This window comes from Megascapheus bottae, chromosome 9 (genome assembly GCF_031878675.1).
Source record: "Megascapheus bottae isolate mThoBot1 chromosome 9, mThoBot2.hap1, whole genome shotgun sequence".
Lineage (NCBI taxonomy): Eukaryota > Metazoa > Chordata > Mammalia > Rodentia > Geomyidae > Megascapheus > Megascapheus bottae.
The window spans coordinates 19,960,852-19,982,901 of NC_143517.1; the positions used below are offsets into that span (position 1 = coordinate 19,960,852).

The window sequence follows — 22,050 nt, forward strand, 5'->3', positions numbered from 1 at the left end:
TGAGGCAAGATTGACCTGTTTGCGGTATGATTGTATATTTAGAAAATATTAATATCAACAACAAATTTAGCATCATAGCAAGGTGCACAATCAACATGCAAGAAAATTTATGTGTTTATCTGCATACTAACAATGGTCAATCTGGGAAGAGACTAATTTTAAAAAAAGCCAGGGGCCCTTTGCTCACACCTGTAATCCTAGCTACTCAGGAGACTAAGATCTGAGGATTAAGGTTTGAAGTCAGTCCAGGCAGGGAATTTCATAAGACTCCTACCTCCAATAAACTACTCAGAAAAGAAAACTCAAAGTGGCACCATGGCTCTAATGGCGGAGCACTAAGCTTTGAGGACAAAGTGTCTCAGGGACAGTGCCCAGACCTTGAGTACAAGCCCCAGAACTGACAATAAACAAACAAACAAAAATCAATTCTGTCTATAACAGCTTCTATAGATGTAAGTACTTTAGAAATAAACCAAGCAGAAGCAAAAATTTGTGTTTTGGAACTACAAGTATTGTTGGATCAAAGTAAAGAAGGCCTAAATCAATAGAACATCTATGTTCATAGATGTGAAACTAAATATCATGATGTTGACACTACCCAAAGTTATTTATAGATTTAAGGTAGTCATTGTTAAATACATATTGTGTTTTTCTTTCACAGAATAAAACAACAATGACAATAAAAACAACAACAACAACAAATCCTATATTTTATATGGGAACCTAACCAGACATCACAATCTTGAAAAATCTCAAACTTCACAGTTTCAGAACTTCATATAAAGTTGCATTAATTAAAGGAATGTGTGTTTGGTACCGATATGGATGCCTAGACAAATAGAATAGGAAGAACAGAAATAATCCCTTGAATATAGGGGCAATTGATTATCAACAAGGATGCAAGACTTTTCAATGAGGACGTTGACAAGCTTTTCTGCAAATGGTGCTTGGAAAACAATATCAATATGTAGAGAAATGAAGTTTGATCATCAACTTTTCACCCAGAAAAAATTCACTCAAAATAGATCAAAGATATTGCTCTAAAACTCACTCAAAGAACTAAGCTGTAAAACTCTCAGGAGAAAAGCTTCAAGACACTGGATATGGCAATGATTTCTTGATATGATACCAAAGGTTCAGGGAACAAAAGAAAAAAATTCATAAATTTGACAGGATCAAAATTAAAAACTGATGTACTTAATAGAGCACAGTTAACTGAGTTGAACAAGGTAACCTATGAAATGGGAGAAAATATTTTCAAGTCACATATCTGGTAGGTGGTCAGTATCTGTAAGATATGAAAAATGGCTACAATTCTAAGAAAACAGCCAATATGTAAAAGCAACCCAAGTATACACTGATGGATGATTGGCTAAACAAAGTGTGATATGGACAGAGAATTGAACATTACTTAGCCTTGAAAAGAAAGGAAATCCTGTTGGATACAGTGGTGTATATGGCACTGAGGAGTTTGAGAAAGGAAGCTCCTGCCTCAATGGACAGTTTGAGGGTAGCCTGGGTTACATGACATAACACAAGCTAGCCCAGGCTACAGAGTAAGACCCTGTCTTAAAAATGAATTAACTAATTAACTAGAAAGAAAGGAAATTCTCTACTTGTTACAGTATGGGTAACCCTTGAAGACATCCTGTTAAGTGAAATACACTTGTCACTAAAAGACAAATATTGTATGGTTTCATTGAAAGAAGTAGCAAGATTCACAGAGACAGAAAAAATACAAAAGTTTTCCAGATACTGCCAACAGGGGAGAAGTGGAAGTTTGAATGGATATTGACTTTTTATTTTATAAGATTGAGTATTTATTTGGATTGGTTGCACAACAATGCAAGTGCACATAATACTATCGAATTTTGTACTTAAAAATGGCTAACAAGGTAACATTTATGTCTTCTCAGAAGTAAATATTTAAAAGATCATGTTACTCTTTATTAAATGTTTAATAATTATTTTTGCTAGTTGACAAAGATTTGTATGTACTATTATTTCTTTTCTAAAATATTTCTTTTAATGCAGTCTTAGATATATAATAAAATGCATACAGATTAAAATGTGTCTGATCTGAGATTTGCCTTGAGATGTCCTGGGAGTAGAGGGAATTTGGGTTGCAAAGATACAGATAACGTAATGGCTAGCCTTAATATATGTGGTAGCTACAGGGGTTACATTGGGTTTCATTATTTTAGTGGGTTCTTCTATTTTTGTATGTGTGTAAGTTTCTATAATATGTAGAGAGCTATATATGAATATATATGCAAAATTACATAATAGTATTCACTGAACTGAGATAATGTTGATTATATCACAAAGTGAAACCTTGTTGAAAGGATTTATTTTGAAATGTTAAAGCATATGCAAACCATATTTGAAAAATTCACCAAAAAAGAAGGAAAAAAACACCCCCCCATAAAAAACAGAAAAAGAAAAAGGAAAAACAAAACGAAACAAAATTGCAAAAGACTTGCAAATTCCTTCACCATATCCCCCTTTATTTGTGAATATGCTGGAATTTGCTTGGATAACCTATGCCCAGGAGTAAGGGTTTAGAACATTCCAGTCTCTGCTTTACTGGTGTTAACTTCTTTTATTTTTATCATATGCAGTGTTCCTTTCTAGGAACCAGAGGAATGCCTACATTTATCGCTAAAGCCACAGGATCTTTCTCTCATGCATTTAAGAACAGCGATGCTCCACTGCAATGTTGATCAGCTGCAACAGAGAAAGCTTGGTGTAATTTAAGACCAGCAGTAATCCTAGAAGCACCTCATTTAGGGTTTCTGGCATGAAGTTTTTGGTTGCACGGCTTCTATGGATCCTGATTTTTCTTTTTTTTCCCTGCTCCATTATGCTAGTGTTATCATTTGACCTCCTATTAGTAGTGATTTCTCACTAGTTAAATAATTATAGCATCTAGGAAATGCCTGTCATGAATAATGAAAGGAGACAGGTTACCTGTCTAGTACTGTTAATCCTCTGGAGATTCTGCAATTTCACTGTTAATGGTGTAGAGTGGCATCAGCTCAGTGCCACCTGCATGACAGTGTGGCTGAGAATTCATTCATACCCTAACAATAGCCTCCTTTATGAATTTATTGGCTTTCTGAAGATGGAGCATTTATGTCACATGTAAACATGAAAGACTGATTTTCTGAACAATTCGTCAGTATCAGGCTAGGTTAGTGTCAAATGGTGGCTCAGGCTGGAGAGTGGTACAAGTCTAGCCCTGTGTTCTGGGAGCCAGAGCCCATTATTCTTGGGGTCTTGTATGTGTACTTGAAGAGGCTCCTGGGAAGGCACAATTTTCTGACTCAGTTTCACGGATCTTTTCATTAATGGTTACCCCAAAGTCATTTATTCTATGGAGAACGTGAAGGTCCTGAGTATCGTCTACTATTGCTGACCAATCCTGTTGATAGACTTTTCAAGTTTTAGGTAGGACTAAGGGTTAGCATGGGATCTTACCCTGTACAGTAAGTTTTCAAGTCATCCTTGAATTAATTCTTCTAGATCCTTGGGGAAGAGAGTCTTCAGGTATATTTTGCATGCGATATTTTCATCAGGTGATCAGGATGAAGCTGTCATTTAGCTTATTTTGTTGCCCATAAATGATGGACACTTTTGTAGTGTCTGCATTGTTGATTCCAGTGTTTATGCATGGTCTTTGATCTTAACTATGTAGTAATTCAGTACTGATAAAAGGTGCTATGGACTTATCCACAGTCTCATCAGGAGGTTCTCCTTTTTAAGTAGTAGTTGTTTATGAAGTTGGCTTTTAGGCATTGGAGAAGAGGGGACAGAGGCCATATCTAATTTTATGGGCTAGGTAGCTGAAGCAAGCCCTGTTTCAGGGTTCCTCCATCACCCTGTTCTGAGCAAAGCTTGGCAAAGAGAGAAGCAGGCAAAGTTTTTAGTGCTTTCTAAAAACACTATAAAGCATCCACACACTATTTCACTAATAGTCTTGCATAACCATATGTATTTTTCCTGTAAATTCAGCAGCTTTAACTCCATAATGACAAAATACCTTCCTCCCCTCACCCCCACAGGTCTATTATTTAATATTGCATGTTATTTACCTGCCAGCACTATTAAGACAAAAGAATGGCAATGGGAGATACTACCAAGATGTAACTAAACCTTTACTATTTGAGGAATTATGATTCTAACTTGAAAATTCAAACAACAGAAAAGTCACAACAACAGAAATTAGGGAATAATAAGTCAGTGACAAATAAGATAAATATGTCAAAGTCATTATAAATACAAATCACATGTAGATAGATAATGGAAGAAAAGAATCATTTATAATAAGATCAGAAAGATAAGATACTTGGAGAGAAGTTGAAAATATGCAACACATTTATGGAGGGTACTTTAAAAAAAAAAACAACAAAAACCTTCAACAAACAGAAAAACATGACATGCTTTACAAGACAGTTTTTCATACCCTGACTTCTCTCACTCGTCTTTGATTAATTCTGGAAGTTACCACTGCAGTGTTTACTACATGCTCAGAACCAGCACCATCCTGGAATCCTGTACAAAATCACCACACTGGTTTAAGTGAGAGCCAAATATTGAGAAAAATCATTACAAGAAATGGCGGGGGGCGGAGCGCATTATCTCTTACTTGCAAGCAGCAAGTGACAATATAATTTATTATGAGTGGCTAACACAAAAAATCCTTCAGAAATTGTGGCTGCTTACAGGAAAAACAAAAACAAAAACATTTCTTTTCTCCAATATTTGACTTTGGCTCAGAGTTTCTACAGTTGTTTTGATAGAAACTAGAAGGAAAAGCTGTTTATATCTTAAGCTTTTCAGAATGGGACCTGGAATTTTTCTGAGTTTAAAGGTATAGCTTAAAAATAATAACCAGGATAAAATCAAAATACCTTTTTTCCTTCTTTTAAGTACCTTAAATCTAACTATGTATTTAACTGTGTCACAATCTTTTTTGTATGTTTTAAAAGATACAGCCCAAGACTTTTTAGTATTGATTTAATAATGCCAAAAATACCAAATATTACACTTGATCTGTGTCGCACAAAAGTCACTTCAGTTTATTATAAGAACTAAAAGACATTGATGCAGAAGCGCCTGTATTTATTACTCAGATATTTCAGAACAGTGTTTAAAGAAAAACGGATCCTGTTTTAAATAGTGCTCTCATTTAATGTTCTTGTGTATTTTGCCCTGGCGTTCCTTTTCATGTCTTTATATTCTTTGCCATTTTACTCTTCTAAACTAAAAAGCAAAAAAAAAAAATAGTAACCGTAAAATAAAGTAAATATCTAGATGAAATAAAGTGCGTAATTTGAATTCTTTAGGTCCAGACATTTAAGAACCATTTTAATTCCTAAGATGTATTTCAGTTTTAGATGAGTACAGAATTCAAAGTTAGTACTGTGACTCTACATGTACTTACTAAAAACTACATAAAGGGGAAAATGAATTTTACCCTTTAATGATTATCCTGATATTATTTGCAGCTTAGAAGCAAAAGCAAAATACATGAGAAATGTCTTTTGTGTAGCTCCTCCTGGAAAATATGTTTTACTATTTCTCTGAGATCAGTGCTACACAATTCTAGCAATTGCTTTAGGACTTTGGATAACAAATTATATATATGTATACATTATATATCTAAAATTATTATTTATTAATCTTAGGTTAGAAAAAACTTCTAGAAGATGCTTCAATTGCTTCAGAAACTAAGATGAGATCAGTTACTCTGGACATGGTGAATCTGTGCAACAAATAATTAGGCTTCGAAGAACTATCTGAAGGGATTCTAGATTCTGCATGGGCCCCTAAGCCTCCCTCGACCAGTTGCAATTACTGAAAGCTGCAGTGTCCTCGAGATGCTAACAAAACAAACTGGTTGAGGAAGATGTGTAGCTCAGTGGGAAAACCTTCAGTACATTCAGATCAAGCACAGGTCATTGGGCACTGTCAATCAAAAGAAAGAAGGAAAAAAACCCATGTTTTAGATCCCTTAAAAATCTCTTATATATAATGTGAACATTGCCGCTATAAGCAAAGCTTGCATGTCATAAAATTCTCCCTACTCAAGACCTTTTGTTTGCAGGGAAAGAGGCTGAAAGACAGGAATGGGTACTCTATCCCAGTGGGGTTTATTTTCTCAAGGTGGTTGTTTACTTGGGAAGGATTAAGGATAAGCTTTGCAAATGAGCTCCCTTATCTGAGAAAAGAGAAAAATTATATGCTGAAATATTATTTTTCTTTCAAAACATTAAAATTCTAATTTAAATGATAAATTCAGTCCAGGAGAGCCCAGGGATCTACTGATATCTTTTCTGTTGTCGAAAGATATCAATAACTTAAAAATATATTCATATTTTTTAAATTGATAAAAGTCCTATCACTGGACAGCTGTTGTAAAATGTCAAGTTTGGAAAGTTGTGCATACATCTGATGCCAATTAAGAAATAATCTGGATTACAGTAAGGGATCATATGCATGTGAAAAATGAGTCATTACTGAAGTACTGCCTGAAGGAGTTGGAAAAGAACCCAGCTCCAGGGTGGTGTTAATCAGGTAATTTTTTTTACTGATTAGATATCTGACATTCTACGTGTGAATTTTCTCCTTATTGGAGAAATTCTCTGTCAACAGCATGAAAATAATTCCCATGTAAAGAATTAAGAGAAAGAACTTCATCATTCCAAAGATTAATTTTGATTGTGAAGAAAAAAGCCATTGAATCCCCAACATAAGACAAGTGCCAAGAAGTAGTACAAGAGGGAAGAAGAAGAGAAAGAAAGCCAGAGAGGACTTGGCCAATTGGCCTTAAGATCAGAGATCCACTGGATGCCAAGGGAAAGGCTAAACAACAAAATCCAATCAAAAGACCTATCAAGTTTCATTTGTAACCACTCTCCTATCTCCCCTTGCCTTTCCAGTGTTACAGCCACTGTTTAGGCCTTCATTATTTCCTACCAGGATCACTGCATAACAGTTTTTCTTTGCCATCAGATTTCTCCTCTTGATTGTAATGTTCATCATGCCACGCTGATGTTTCAGATCGCACTTGGCATACCCTTGCTTACAGCATGGAGTCCTGTCATTCAGTGTTCTGTACAAGGCAAAGGGCCATTCAAAACAGGAGATTATAATCCTGGCATTGCCAGTTGATGGAGACACTTTCTTTCTTTCTTTTCTTTTCTTTTCTTTTTTTTTTTGCCAGTTCTGCAGCTTGAAGTCAAGGCCTGGGCTTTCTCAAGGCTAGAGCTCTACCACTTGAGCCATAGCACCACTTCTGAGCTTTTCTATGTACGCTATACTGAGGAATCATACCCAGGTCTTCATGCATGCTAAGGAAGCAATCTACCACTAGGACAAACTCCTGGCCCTGGAGACATTTTCTTTAGTGAATTATTTATTTATTTATTTATCTATTTATTTATTTGCTTACTTACTTTTAAATATTTTTTTTGCCAGTCCTGGGGCTTAAAATGAAGGTCTGGATGTTGTCTCTGAGCTGCTTTTTATTAAGGCTAAGCACTCTACCACCTGAGTCACAGTGCTACTTCTGCCATTTTCTTTCTTTCTTTCTTTCTTTCTTTCTTTCTTTCTTTCTTTCTTTCCTTCTTTCTTTCTTTCTTTCTTCCTTTCTTTCTTTTTTCTTTCTTTTTTCTTTTTTTATTGTGATTAATAGAAGGGTTACATTATATTCACCAGATAGAAGGTACATAACTCCTTCTTTCTTTCTTTCTTTCTTTCTTTCTTTCTTTCTTTCTTTCTTTCTTTCTTTCTCTTTCTTTTTTCTTTCTTTCTTTCTTTCTTTCTTTCTTTCTTTCTTTCTTTCTTTCTTTCTTTTTCTTTCTTTCTTTGGCAGTCATGGGACTTGAACTCTGAGCCTAAGTGCTGTCCCTGAGCTCTTTAGCTCAAGGCTACCACCATACCCCTGGAGCCACAGTGACACTTCTAGTTTTTCTGGTGGTTAATTGGAGATAAGAGTCTCACTGACTTTAGTGCCTGGGCTGGCTTTGAACTGCAATCCTCAGATCTCACCTCCTGAATAGCTAGGATTATAGGCATGAGCTACTGCACCCGGCTTTGCTTCTACCTTTTTTCTGAGTAGTTTATGAAGTTAAGATTCTCACAGACTTTTCTGTGCAGGCTGGCTTTGAACTGTGATCCTCAGATCTCAGCCTCTTGAGTTGCTAAGATTATAAGCTTAAACCACTGGCACCTGGCTGAAAAATATAAATTTTCAGAGCCAAATTACCTCATTTTTAACAAGATAAAAATGTGTGATAGCAGTACAAATTGAAAAAGCTAAACCAAAGAATAAATGTAATATTTGATTGCCACTTTAATATTTTTTCTATTCTGAATTTTCTCCAAGTCTGAACCTCTAAATAGGCATCTGTATGCATATATATATGTATATATAATATATATATATACATATATATATGTACCTCCCTCTCTCCATAATTTTGGTCACTTTTGGTTCTGTTTTGACTTCCACCTCTTCTGCTTCCTAAAACAACAAAAAATGTCCATTCCTTTCTTGGAACCCCTAAAATAACAATATGAACTCTTATTCCTATAGTGCCCTCAAGTATATTTCTGGTTTTTTTCACACTCTTCTCCTAACAGTACTGCAATTACTTCCATTCTGAGATGGAAAAATTAAGACACAGGGTGCTTTCCTAAAGCCACAGGGTAAGGGAGATGGCTGGACATGGCAAGACCGCATGGTGGCTGGGAAGCTAGGATGATCCCTATTCATCAGAAATCATTATATATGAAAGGATGTGTTATCATTTTGATCTAAGTTAGCATTGGTATATGTAGAAAAAACCAGAATATCCTTTTTAGGTATTGCACTGATGTCTTATGCTCTTGGAGGACCACAGCTATAGGCCTACACACTGCTCTCCTTGGATATCAGAGTCCCAGAGCATTTGAAAGCTAGCTTTGAGGTTCATTCATTAATGAGGGGGTTGAGGACAAGAGTTGTTAAGCTATCCATTCATTAAAACCTAATCTCAATTTATTCATGAGCACACAGATACCACATTGCTCAGCCTCTTTGGTGCTGTGCTAGAAGGTCAAGGCCATGTCATGGACAGAGAGAGGTATGCACTCCTTAACCTAGTCCACAAAGCTCCCATTCATGCAACCCTTGTCTTTTCTTCCTGTGAGCTGATTGTTGATGACAACAATCCTGGGAGCCTCAAAAACCACATGCTAATGTTATTGTGACCATTATCTTCATCTTTAAATCTTCCCAAGCTAAACAACCTGGAATATTCTACTCTATACGGTCAAATCAGAAGCACATTTGTATTGCGTTTGTGCCTTTAACATTTGAAGCCTGTTTGTTACAGCCATTTCTATCGTCTCTAGCAAAGTTATATGCTGGCCTGAGCTTCCTTAGGGTCCCATATGGCTTCAGGTGATGCCTGCATGGCGTTTGGGGTCACCACAGTGAAGCTGACTTGTCCCAGTGTCCTCAAGAAACAAATACAAGGGATAAATGCAAATCTCAGAGCCTGTGCTAAAGAAGGGCTCACTTTTCTCTAGAGACCAGCAGTAAATATTCATGTGTTTGCCAGTTGTATAGTCTATTCTTCTTTGTTCTATTCTTTCTTTCAAATAACCCTTTACAAGTTAAACAACATTGTTATCTCAAAAGTCTTTCAAAATCAGGTCACGAGCCATATTTTGCCTATAGGGTTTAGTCTATCAATCCCTAGTCCGGATTTCCAGATTTTTTTTTTTTTTAAGAAACAGGAAAATAGCATTTCCTAAGATATGAAAATCACATAAAACTCAAATTTGGAGGCGATCAATCAAGTTTTATTTGCACATAGCACACTTACTTATTATGGACCAGCCACAGCGGCTTTAGCCCTCCCAGGGCAAAGAAGAACACTAATGCCCGCATGTGGCCCACAGAGCTTGAAACATCTAACTCACAACCCTGTACAGAACGTTTGCCAAGCCTGGTCCTGAAGGTCCAAAAGGGCAGTCACACTGACCAAGAAACCAAGTCCCCTACAACCCAGGGAAGACACTGGGGTCCTTAGCTTGGTGCTATGCTGATGATCCATTTGCCCAAATGTCCTGGGTTTCAGTGCTGTCCCTCCTCCCTCAAGGTTTTACTACCTAACTGGGGTATTCCGCTGACACAGACTAGATAAACTGCTCTCCAACTTTTTAACCTCTTAAAGATCACACCTCTTAAAAAGGGTTAAGAGAACTAAAACTCACTATGAAATTGAGATTCTGCATGTTATAAAACAAATGCTCTGGGACTAGGAATTTGGCCTAGTGGTAGAGTGCTTGTCTAGCATGCACAAAGACCCTGGTTCAATTCCTCGGTACCACATACATAGAAAAGCTGGAAGTGGTGCTATGGCTCAACTGGTAGAGCACTAGCCTTGAGAAAAAGCCCAAGGGCAGTGCTCAGACCCTGAGTTCGGTACTCAGGACTGGAAAAATATACACTCAAAGAGCCACTACAAGTTCAACCACTGACATATTTTTCTGGCTATGGGTTGTTGCCATTAACTCATGATGTAATTTAATTCCGAAAACAATCCCAGAAGTCAAGTAAATGGCTTAACAGATGAGAAAATCTAGGGTCAATAAGAATAAACAATTTGCTTACAGAATTGAAAGTTAAGAGAATGGACTTTAGGGATATTTAATCTCAAATCTTCAGCTCTTTCATATCACTCCATGGGGAGAAATTGGAAGAAACTATAATATTACTCATTACTATACCAGTATTTGAGATATCAGAGCACCCATGACCACAATGCTGGAGCTTAAAGTCAGTGCTTGGGCACTTAGCTTTTTCACTCAAGGTTTGTGTGCTACCACATAAGCTACAGCCCCACTGTGTGTGTGTGTGTGTGTGTGTGTGTGTGTGTGTGTGTGTGTGTATCTGTTGTTTCTGGGACTAGAACTCAGGGCCTGGGCACTGTCCCTAACCTTTTTTTGTGTCAAGGCTAGCACTCTACACTTGAGTAACAGCTTCACTTCTGGCTTCACTTCACTTTGTTTTGGTAGTTAATTGGAAATAAGAAGATAAGACAAAAGCCCGGCTGGGATGGCTTGGTACTGTGATCCTTAGATCTCAGCCTCCCGAGTAGCTAGGATTACAGGCATGAGCTACAGATGTGCAGCCCACTTCCAGAGTTTTACTGGTTAATTGCAGATTAGAGTCTCATGAATTTTCCTGCTCTGGCACACAAATAGCTAAATTATAAATGTAAGTGTAAGGTACTGGTACACATTGGGATTTTTGCTTGCTTGTTTGTGTAGTTAAATCTCACCTATTTTCAAACACATCTAGTATTCATGAATATAAATTTATCTCAGAATCCTAAATGTTTCATTCATTTGGTTCCTAACCTCTCACAATTCTTCATATATAAAACAGCCTTGGGCATAGCAATTTCACAGTATTAATGTTGCATTAAATAAGTGCTGGACACTGAGAACACTTTTAGTAGGTCTACAAGGGAATAAGCTAAGAATTTGATGCCAACTTTTCTGTTAAATGTTAATGTAGTATTCAGATTTTATTTTTCATAAAATGATGAGTGAGATTCAATGTCATGAAGATCCATTCTAACCCAAATTCCTATGAGACACAGATGCTAAACAGTAACAGAGCAGGAAACAATGGAGTATTCTGTGTGGGAACCTTAACTCATAGGCATAATACTTAGCTAAATACAAGTTAGAGGTATGTACTTTGATATTAACAATTGGATTAGATTGTCTATTTTTCCAAGACCATTCAATGGAGAAATTTTTTTTTAAAAAAGGACTAGTTTTCTTTCTGAATATTCAGCAATTTGAATTTAGTTTGAAAATAAATAAATGAAGCAGAAACAGCTAGGTCCAATATTACTAAGAGTATCTTTACTTGAAATAATATCTATAGACTTCATTTCCAGCTAAAACACTGGTGTTTCCTTCTTTCTTAGCAAAGGTTGTACTGTGCACCTAGAACTTTCTTTTTGTTCCCATCACCTTTGTTATAAAACAACACTTCCTTATAACACCCAACATGCCTTCTTCCCACAGCTAGGATTACACAAAAGGTGGAATATTCTCAAGCCTTTTTTTTTTTAGTACATATTGCTGTAACATGTCCTAATTTTGCATTCTATCAACCGGATCCTGTGTCTCCTGTCTGAAAGGCCCACTCATTGAGCTGTCTAAGCTACTGTGACTAAGCTACTTCTCAAGTATCCGGTTCCCATAGAGACAGAACAGCTACCACATTGTCAGGCATTCATTTCTTTATATGCATGCAGAGAAAGACCTAGCCTCATACTTTGCTGACAATGGACAGGAACATAACTAAATCTGCACTCCAAAGAAGAAAGCAGATTGACACTAAGCTGCCTTCAGAATGTGGAGGAACAAAAGGGATACAAGCCACTCTCATCAGCCTGGTGATTATTATTGTTTGGCGGAATCTTGGTTGAGGCTCACAGTTTTACAACTCTTGATTATCATGAGTTGAGAACAGATTCTTCTCAACCCTAAATGCTCCCTGAGGAGTACAGCATTAAGAAAGCTTTCACCAGTGCTTTTGGCTGACTGGATATCTCAGCAATGCATCCTCAAAAGCCACTCTGACAGGAAGTGAGATAACAGACAACAGTGTTTTGTACAAAGAAGGTACTCAGTGACTTTTAGAAGCAATCAAATGAGATTGAGGTTTTAGTCCCAACTTGTTCATTGTTGAGTCTACATCTTCAGTTTTCGTGGGTTCCTTGGGCTCCTCTTTCAGTTGCCACCTTTCCTGGTCCAGGTAGGTGTCTAACAGGCATCTCAGTTTTGTCTAACTCCACTCTATTTTCCATCCATATCAGTTTTTTTCTCCCATTGCAACAAATACATGACTATTCTTTTAGTTGCTCGGGCACAATGTAGAAATCACCTGTCACTCTTCTCTATTACATCTACTGATCCAAATAAAATCACTTTTTTTTTCAACAAAAATCACTTTGAAAGCCAGTACCTATAGTGCAATCCAGAATCCAATCCATTCTCTCCATCTCTATTGCCAGTGATTCACAGAACCACTTATGTCACCTGTCTGGATCCTCTGTTTCTTCACCTGTCATCTATTCTCCACCAGTAACTATAGTACCCAAGTCCTCCCATGATCTCTTTGTTTTCTTACAGTGAGGTTAGCCTTCTTTACTATGGCTGGAGGTCTTTGGGCATCTATTCTTAGTACTGGCCACATCTGTACAGAGACCCTAGGTCTTCCGGCCTAAGTTATACTGAGAAAATCTTCCTTAAAAAACCCACAAGCTTGTGGAAATTCTTCCTTAGCACTCATCAACTTCTTAATAAAAGATTTAAAAAGTCAGATCACTCATATTTGAAAGAATATACAAATTCGGCTTCTGCCAGTTATCTGAGATAAAATGTGTTATCACATGCCCTACGATGACAAAAATAAAAACACAGAAAAAGATTACTCTAGGTTAGTTTATCTGGCTACTTCAGATGCAGGTTTGAGGTAGCGCATCTCACAGAATTGTTGGGATATGGTGAAAATAGGTGCTAACTGTAAGAACAAATTTCTGGTTCCATTTGCAGTGACAGCATACGTTTTGCATATTGTTAATTCTAACATTTACTTGTGCTGAACCCCAACAGTGACCAAGGCAAAAGAATTCAGGCTTCAAATCAATATCTTCAAGTATCTAAGATATATTATACCATTTCTTAAAAGATTAAAATGTTTAAAATCTATGATATACAGTATAGTTTTAGTTAGCTATATACACTTCAAATAACATGATATTTTTAGCATGGGAGAAACTTACAAAACCAACAATCAATATACTGAAAGAATCTTTAAGGTTTATGTAAGCACACATGCAGAACATTAAAAATGGAAGTTTTACTTCACAAAAGGTTATCTCTGATTTACTTGCAATTCTGTGTAAAATACTATGATAAACTCTCATATGAATGCATTACTCATTTTTATCCAGAGGCACAGTATATACCATTCAAATACATTTAGCCTCAACAGTAAAGAAACATAAAAATTCACCATAAGTGTTCTCAAGATAAACTGCCAACACAGTTAATCACTAACAGCAATAGCAAGTAAAATAACTTTCCTGTCTGGAAATAAAAATTAAGTATGTGAAGTGTACAGCAGCAAAAGTTCTCACATGTATATTTTTTCACAGAGGTGAGACAATATGTTAAACAGTATCCAATCACTTTTATTCATTAGCATTGGAGATAAACATATAAAGCCTATTTTACTTTTAAGACTAAAAATGTTGGGCTGGGAATTTGGCCTAGTGGTAGAGTGCTTGCCTAGCATGCACAAAGACCCGGGTTTGATTCCTCGGTACTACATACGTAGCAAAAAGCCAGAAGTGGTGCTGTGGCTCAGGTGGTAGAGTGCCGGCCTTGAGAAAATCCAGGGACAGTGTTCAAGCCCTGAGCCCAAGCCCAGGACTGGGGAAAAAAAAAGACTAAAAATATCATCTCTTTTCTGTTCCTTTTTGATTTTGCTTATTCTATCTATCTGAACTGTATCAATTAGTTATTTCCCATTTTATAAGTTAAATGTATTGCTTATATTAAAATTGCACCTATCTGGACAACAAATAAATTCCAGGTCTGTTCACTGCAAAGAAATGCAAAAGTGGTACCAGTCAGAACTTACCCTCCCATATCTGTTGGCATAGGACCCTGTCAGCAAGGAATGGAAAACGATGATTGTCTCATCCAAATCCCAGATGAACACTCTCTATAAAGGAAGAGTCAGATCAATATATCTGCTTCAGGTGTGAAAACTGTTATTCAATTTGCTTCAAATTGAAAATGTAGTCTTGAAATTGGAGAGAGATGAAAAATATCAATTTACCTTTTTTATTGTTTGTTTTGTTTTTTGGTTTGTCATGGGGTTTGAACTCAGGGCCTGGGCACTGTCCCTGAACTTTTTTGCTCAAGGCTAGTCCTCTACCACTTTGAGCCACAGCTCCACTACTAATTTTTGAGTGGGTAATTGGGGATAAAAGTTTCACAGGGACTTTTCATTCTGGACTGGCTCTGAACTGTGATTTTCAGATCTCAATCTCCTGAGTAGCTGGGATTACAGGCATGAGCCACCAGTGCCCGTCTAATTCATCCTTTTCTTAAGCAAAACTATTTCAAAGAGTATCTCACAATATTTTCATTTTTACATATAACCTCAGATGAGGTACACTAGGATAAGTATACTAACATCAGTATAAATATAAAAAAGAAATAATGTCTTCTCTGCTTGTGAATAAAATCTCTCAGTTTTAAGAAAGTACAAAGTGAATTACCATTTTTTTATAACTTGAGATACAGAAGAATAGTTGATTAAAAGTCTCTGGGTTGATCTTTTTCTTCTCAGTCCTTTGTTTATTAACAAGTAGCATAAAAACTAAGTTTTTTGGCTATATTCTTATCAATTTAAATGTTAAAAATTGTACGCAGAAATTAAAACTTCACTGTCATTTAACTAGTAGGAAATTATAAAAAGGATGAAGTACAGAGTTAGCCCTTGGTATCTGTTATTTTCAGGGATAGGAAATGCTTGGACACTGTATGTGTCTGGATCGTATACAGGCTTTGCTTTTCTTGTTATCATTCTCTAAACAACACAGGACTATAACAACTGATATAACCTTTACATTATATTACTATATGGTACTAGGAGTAGAAGCAGTTTAGTAGTGATTTAAAAAAAGACTGCATTTGTAAATCCTATGGCATTTACAAGGGGTCTGAACAGCCATGAGTTTTGGTATCTGTAGTGGTGGTTCTAGTAACCATTCTCTTGTGGATACTAAAGGACTACTGAGGGAAAACTGAATTCTGCCTCACCCTTCAGTTTAGCCACTAAAGCACACTTGTCACTTGTGTTCTTGGAGATGCTCTTTAGACATTTTAGAATTTGGAAGAATTTTATTTTAAAAAAAATCTTGGAGACACAACAGAAACCCTCCGATGCCTGCATGCCTTTTTCCCATTCCCGCTCACCCCAGTACATATTTGTGTACATAGATGTTGCTGGAAAAATGTTCATCTTTTGGGCCAAAATCATCATGTTTTCCACCATCAGATTTCACTTTGGCAAACAAGCAGAAACCTAATTGCAGTGGATGGGAAGATTGTGAAATGTGCCACCCTTTCAGTTCTTACTTAATCCCTCCAGCTTTGAACTTCACCAAAACATGTCTCAGAAACTGATTGCCATTTCAGTGTAGAACATTCCAGGCTTTCCTTTCCTTATATATACAAGTGGGTCTTCAGTTTCAAAGTGGATTTTATTAAGCATTTTTAGCATGGCACTTACTTAATTGAAGTGGCAAAGGTATAAAACAGGATGACAGAAATTTGTTCAGCCTGAATTATATAGTTCACTCCTTTACAGAAGTATTTTCCTTTATATTTCTTTATCGCCTAGTCAATATGGATGAAAACACACCAATGAAGAATTTCACAGAGCCAGGCATGTAGCTGCATGTTGGAGCACTCCTCCTATAAACAAGACACTAACGTCTGCTTTCCCCTCCACCTCCCACTTCACAGCACTACAAGAACAAAACAAAACAAGCAATTATGACAACAGTAAAACTCCTGTATGCTGCAGCTAACATGAAAAAAAGAAAAAAAACTTGTTCTACCTGCTGTTAGTATAAAAAGAAAGCAGTAACCAAAAACTTTTGGGTATTTAGGCACTGCTGTTCATATGAAGGTTCTATAAAACCATAAACTATAAGATAATTTTGTTCTTTACCTAGGTATGGATGATGACATACCTCAAGATCAGAATCTGGGGGAGGCGAAGGATTATTGTTTCTTCTGCCTCGTCCACGTGACTTCCCATCTGAACCTCGGCGTAATCGATCAGAATCTGAATCTTTAATGGGTGTTGATGGGCTGTGGATTGTACTGTACTCTGTAAGAACATAGAAAAGACTTTTGTCTTAAAGTTCACAGGCTATAGTGCCAAGATCAACCTTCTTTTAATTCAGGAGGAAGTTTCAAGAGTAAAGCACATTCCATTCTGCTTAGTCTACTTTATCTTTTATTGCCATTGGAACATCATTTGTGAGATCCCTAATTCCAGATTTGCTTAGAAACCATTTGATTGGAGGGGACAGAAAACAGGTTGTACTAAGTGGCCTTGATTTCCCTGTGATTAGACAGTGCTCCCTCATCCCAATTCCCTCAACTATTTGTCTCTTTCTACAATTGGTACTTGGCCATACTGAGTGGTTCCAACATTTACCATAGCTTGTGCTTTCCCAGCTACCAAAAAGATTCTAGTTCATGGACACAGATGAAAAAAAAAGTTACAACTCCTGGAGCAGGACAAACTGGGTCATCAGCCAGATTTTTCTTTGAAAAACTTGCAATCCCCTGCTTTCTGCCTCATTTTATGCGATAAGCAAGTGGAAGCAGATCTGTGGAGAATACCCACACCTAGCACAGTGCTATCACAGACTTCTCCTGTGTCTTAGTCTCTTTGAACCAAACATCTCAAACCAGGCAGCACATTATAATTACCCATCTGGCTACCTCAGAGAAACCACTGAAATAATTACATAGAAACCACAAAATAAAGAACAACTCCCAAATGGCTTGGAGGAAGAGCTGAGCAGCTCTTTGGAGCTGAAGGAGATGCTTATCCTGTGTCCAGAAAAACAAACAAGAAAACGTTCACTTTCACCTCTCAGGTAGGCTTTCTTTAGTCTAGCTGACATCATATTGTCAGCTACCTCCCCAAGTTCCAGGTGTCCAGTGGACTGACTTTCTCCCAAAGGCCCTCTATCAGATTTCTTTTCTTGATAAAGGTGGGAATTTCTCGATCTAATGTGAGTGATTGTTTTCATTGTGGTGTTCATGACTGTTATTCCACCACAACCTTATGACAAGCAACACAAGGCCTAGTAGCCTTCACTAATTCATTAATACTCTCAGCCAGGACTCTGCCACCAAGGTTGTGCATGTGTCAAACTGTGCAGTCTTAGCATTATTTCCAAGTATAAGTGCTTCTCCAAAGTTCTGAGTCAGAGTAGATAGGAATAGACTCTGACAGAATAAATTCCATTTCTAAATCACATAAAATAGCTCTACCCTCCTATTTAATCTTGACAACTAAATAGATTCCCACCACTTAGAGATGAGACAATTATGTCCTTTCCTATCACAATCAACCTAGCAAATACCTCACATAAATTGACCATGTGATTCTGATACTTTGAAACCACCATAATGACCTAAAATCGCATTATTCAATTATGGATCAAATTCCAAAACAACTGTAGTCAGAGGGTCAATATATTTGGTAACTTGGGATGTAGTTTTGAGCCAATACATCTCACAGAACTGTTAGTTAGAATAGGATGTTAGCTGGTCAAAATTAACCATTCTCTAAATCTACATTAATATCCTTTGATTGCAGTGGTAGGAGAGAAAAGCTTTCTTTCTTTAACAAACCAAACACGTCTCTGCTATGTTTTACAGAGATGTAGGGCCTCTAAACAAATACACTTTAAGTGGTGAACTGGATTTACAGTTGTATGTTGAAAAAAATTTTAGCCTTTTTTTCTAAATTAGCATGCATGCTTTATACGAGAGGGATATCATGAAGACATTTCCATATATACATATATATGTCCTCAAAACACTTTCCCCTTCTATCCCTTTCCCTGACTTCCATCCCAGCTTCTAAAGACAATGTCAGAAAGTGCCATTGTCCTATTTTCATATGTAAAGTACTTTGATCATATCCATCCTCATTTGCCCTTTGTTAGCATACCCACCCCTCTTTTTATTAGTACCCTCCCTGTTTTGCTTTCCTCTTCTTCATTCTGTTTTAAAATTTTAGTATGTAATGATTCTACCTAGGGACAGAGGCATGGCTCAAAAGTAGAGCATCTCTCTAGTCTTCTGTTTTAAAGATACCCTGAATATACATCTTGCTGTGAAATCTAGGGAGCCATAGTGGAGATAGAACACATGATAATACCTTCCATGGTTGGAAAGCAACACATTCATTTCGCAACTGGCAGAGTTAGCATCAGAATTTTTTATGATATCTACGTTGAACTGTGAGCTCTCCAGCTTTTACAAGTTCCTATTTGACAAGAGCTAAAAGACACCAAGCAAGGTATCTAGTAACAGTAAGATGTTTTGCCTTATTTCTGCCTAGTTTAATTTTGTTCTCTAAGTAGTTTATTTTACCTAAGTCTTCTTGGCTTAGATTTCCTCTTGTTAATTACCCATTTCTTTATTTTTGGTGCTTACTTTACCCCTTCTTTAAAATACAAACTAAACTTTTAAAAAATATATTCACCTCATTTTGGGAGGACAGAAAAGCTAAAATTAGACCACATTTTCATTTCTATAGGTTTCTCTCAAAAGAAAATAAATTCGCTGAACAAAGTGGCAGATTTTTAAATCGTATTATCTAAAGTTTTTCCAGGTGGAAGAAAAATGTCTAAATGCTGGGCAATCTGACACCTTTGAATCTTAATATATACACACATTTACTACTTACAGACCTCTATTGGTTAGAAGGATGATGAAATTTAAAATGATACAAAAGCTTGTTTTTGTTTTTGGTTTGGTTTGATTTTGTTTTGACCTTTTTGTTCCTTGGGCTGGGATTGAATACTGCTAACTCTCTTAACCAGCTTTCCTCATTCTAACTCTTTTCTCCCACTAAGGCAAAATAACTCTAATAATTTAATCTTCTAATCCACTGGCAGCTCATGTTTCCCTAAAACCTTCTCCAAATTGTTCAGCTTCTCTCCCACTGAGATAATGGATGTGAAAACATGTTGAGGGGCATTCATTTTACTTCAGGAACACGGAGTGGGTGCTGTATTCCAACGCGTCTAGGCACAAGTACTAGGAGCCTGAAATATATTGATGTACCAAACAGACACAGTATCTTCTTGGAGCTTAAAATTCAGAGGAAGATATTGATTCAGAGAAAAAAAAGAAGAAAACTCACAAAACAAAGGAAATGTTTATGACATGAGGATGGTAGAATGCTAGGAAACCATGGAGTAAGCCTACACAAGCAGGTTCACAGGGTTATGGAAGCTTCTTGAACATGGTGGACAAGCTCAGCAGTAAAGCAGGAATATAGATTTATATATGCTCTAGGTAGGGGCATGAGCATGCAAAAGTACAGAGGAAGAATCTGGTGGTTATGAAGTGTAAACAACAAGAAGAAAACAAAATTAAAAAACAACTTCAACCTGGTTTGCATCTGCTAAAGAGCAAACAAGGAAACCAGAAAGATAAGACTTCAACAAGGAAGTGAGGCCTCCACTTCTTTGGAAGGGAGATGGGCAAGAGGATAATTCTGAGCCCATGTGAAGCATGGTGGTGATCTAGAGATAGGCAATGGGGTAAAGTGGGGATAGATTGCTGTGAGAGATTTGCGGTGTCTTCAAAAGGTAAAATCGAAAACTAAGTAGAGAATAGAGACAAATGCTTTGGTCATTCATTAGGTGGGTTGTATACAGAGTCAAAAATTTGGGAAGAAAAATTGCATATGAGAATTGGGAACTCATCAATGGAGATAATACATTTATAGAGTTTGCTGGAATCAAAATAAAAATGCCACCCATATAAAAATGTCTAGACTCCTAGACTTCTCTGAGGCTCAAGAGAGAACAGCAAAGTAGGTATAGAGACAAAATTGACATCACTTATAATTAATGAATGTATATAAAGAAATTCTGTGAACAGGAAATGGACAGGAATGGATAGGTGAGGTGTTAAGATAAAATGTAAGGTCCATGCACTACCAAGCAAGATATACTTTAGGAAGGATTATGATTGAGTAAGTTCAGATCAGGCAAGAGACAAATGAACAAACATCGTAAAACAAACATTGAACTCATAAATGCTTCAGATTTGTAGTCAAAGAAGTGCTTGGATACATATGGAAATGGCATAGGTTTGAGAAGATACACAAGCAGGAAGGAAATTCTGCAAAGTTACTGGTGACTGAATAGTAAAAAAAAAAGAATCTAAGAAATAGTTTTGAGTTCTCCATAATCTCTTACTTCTCTGTGGTTGTGTTGACCCTGCCCTCTTTTAAACCATAAACACATCAAATCACCTTGAATTCCTTGTCTTTCTGCTTCATGTTATTCCCCTGCAGTCATTAACCCCAAAGCTTGGTGTTTTCTACTGTGATGCAGAGCTGAACTAGGAAAAGCAAGAGTGTACATTCGCATGTTCATCAACACACTGCTTCTGATCGTTACTCTTCTAAGATTTATCTTCTAAGAGTAAAAGAGAAAAGTCAGCCACAGTAAGCACTGTACTTTGTGACATAGTTGATGGCATTCTAAAACAAGTAATTTTAGGTTCCAGGAGTCCAGTAATAATAAGCAAATAGCAGTATTCTGAGCAGCTCCTCCAAGATCCTTTCCCTCCCAGTAGCTGTCTAGGCTGGTTATATCTGTGCAATATTGAAGGTTGATCACTCCAAACTTCTTCCTCTGGAACCTCTTGACCTGAGTATCCCACCATTTGCAAGACCATGCCACTGAATAGCCATGGACCTATTTTAACATATGTCAAAAGGAATCTTCTCTCTCTACTTAGTAAGTCTGTTTTTGTGGTATAGTATCTCTCTAGTTTTTAACTCTAGAAACTCTTTATGGAGTTTCAAATCAGGACTTGGTCCTATGGATGTTTTCTTAAATACAAAATAAGCTCTTGTCATCTCCCATTTAAATTTTACAACAGACTATTTCCAGGATTACTTCCCTCAGCCTTTCAACTATTTTTTGTACTACCACCACTCACATAGAGTTTAAAACAGACAAAGAAATAAATTACCTCAGTACTTCCAGAATGGAGCAAGAAAGACAGTATAGATTTTTAGGATACCCAGCTACAAGCTTAAATGCTATGTATTAAATCTTCATTTCCCCACTTAATATGATTTTGTTGGTTATTTGCCATTTGAATGGGTCT

General features: G+C 36.8%; 1 protein-coding gene across 1 annotated transcript in view; it reads right to left on the minus strand.

The window, feature by feature from the left end:
* The window catches only part of Eya1 (EYA transcriptional coactivator and phosphatase 1), a 137,073-nt gene that overhangs the window by 51,690 nt on the left and 63,333 nt on the right, over positions 1-22,050 (minus strand). The window contains exons 9-10 of the mRNA XM_090338944.1: positions 16,857-16,996; positions 14,729-14,812 (exon numbers count right to left, since the gene is read on the minus strand). Of these exons, the coding sequence (XP_090195070.1) occupies positions 14,729-14,812; positions 16,857-16,996 (224 nt within the window). The remainder of the gene's footprint in view (positions 1-14,728; positions 14,813-16,856; positions 16,997-22,050) is intronic.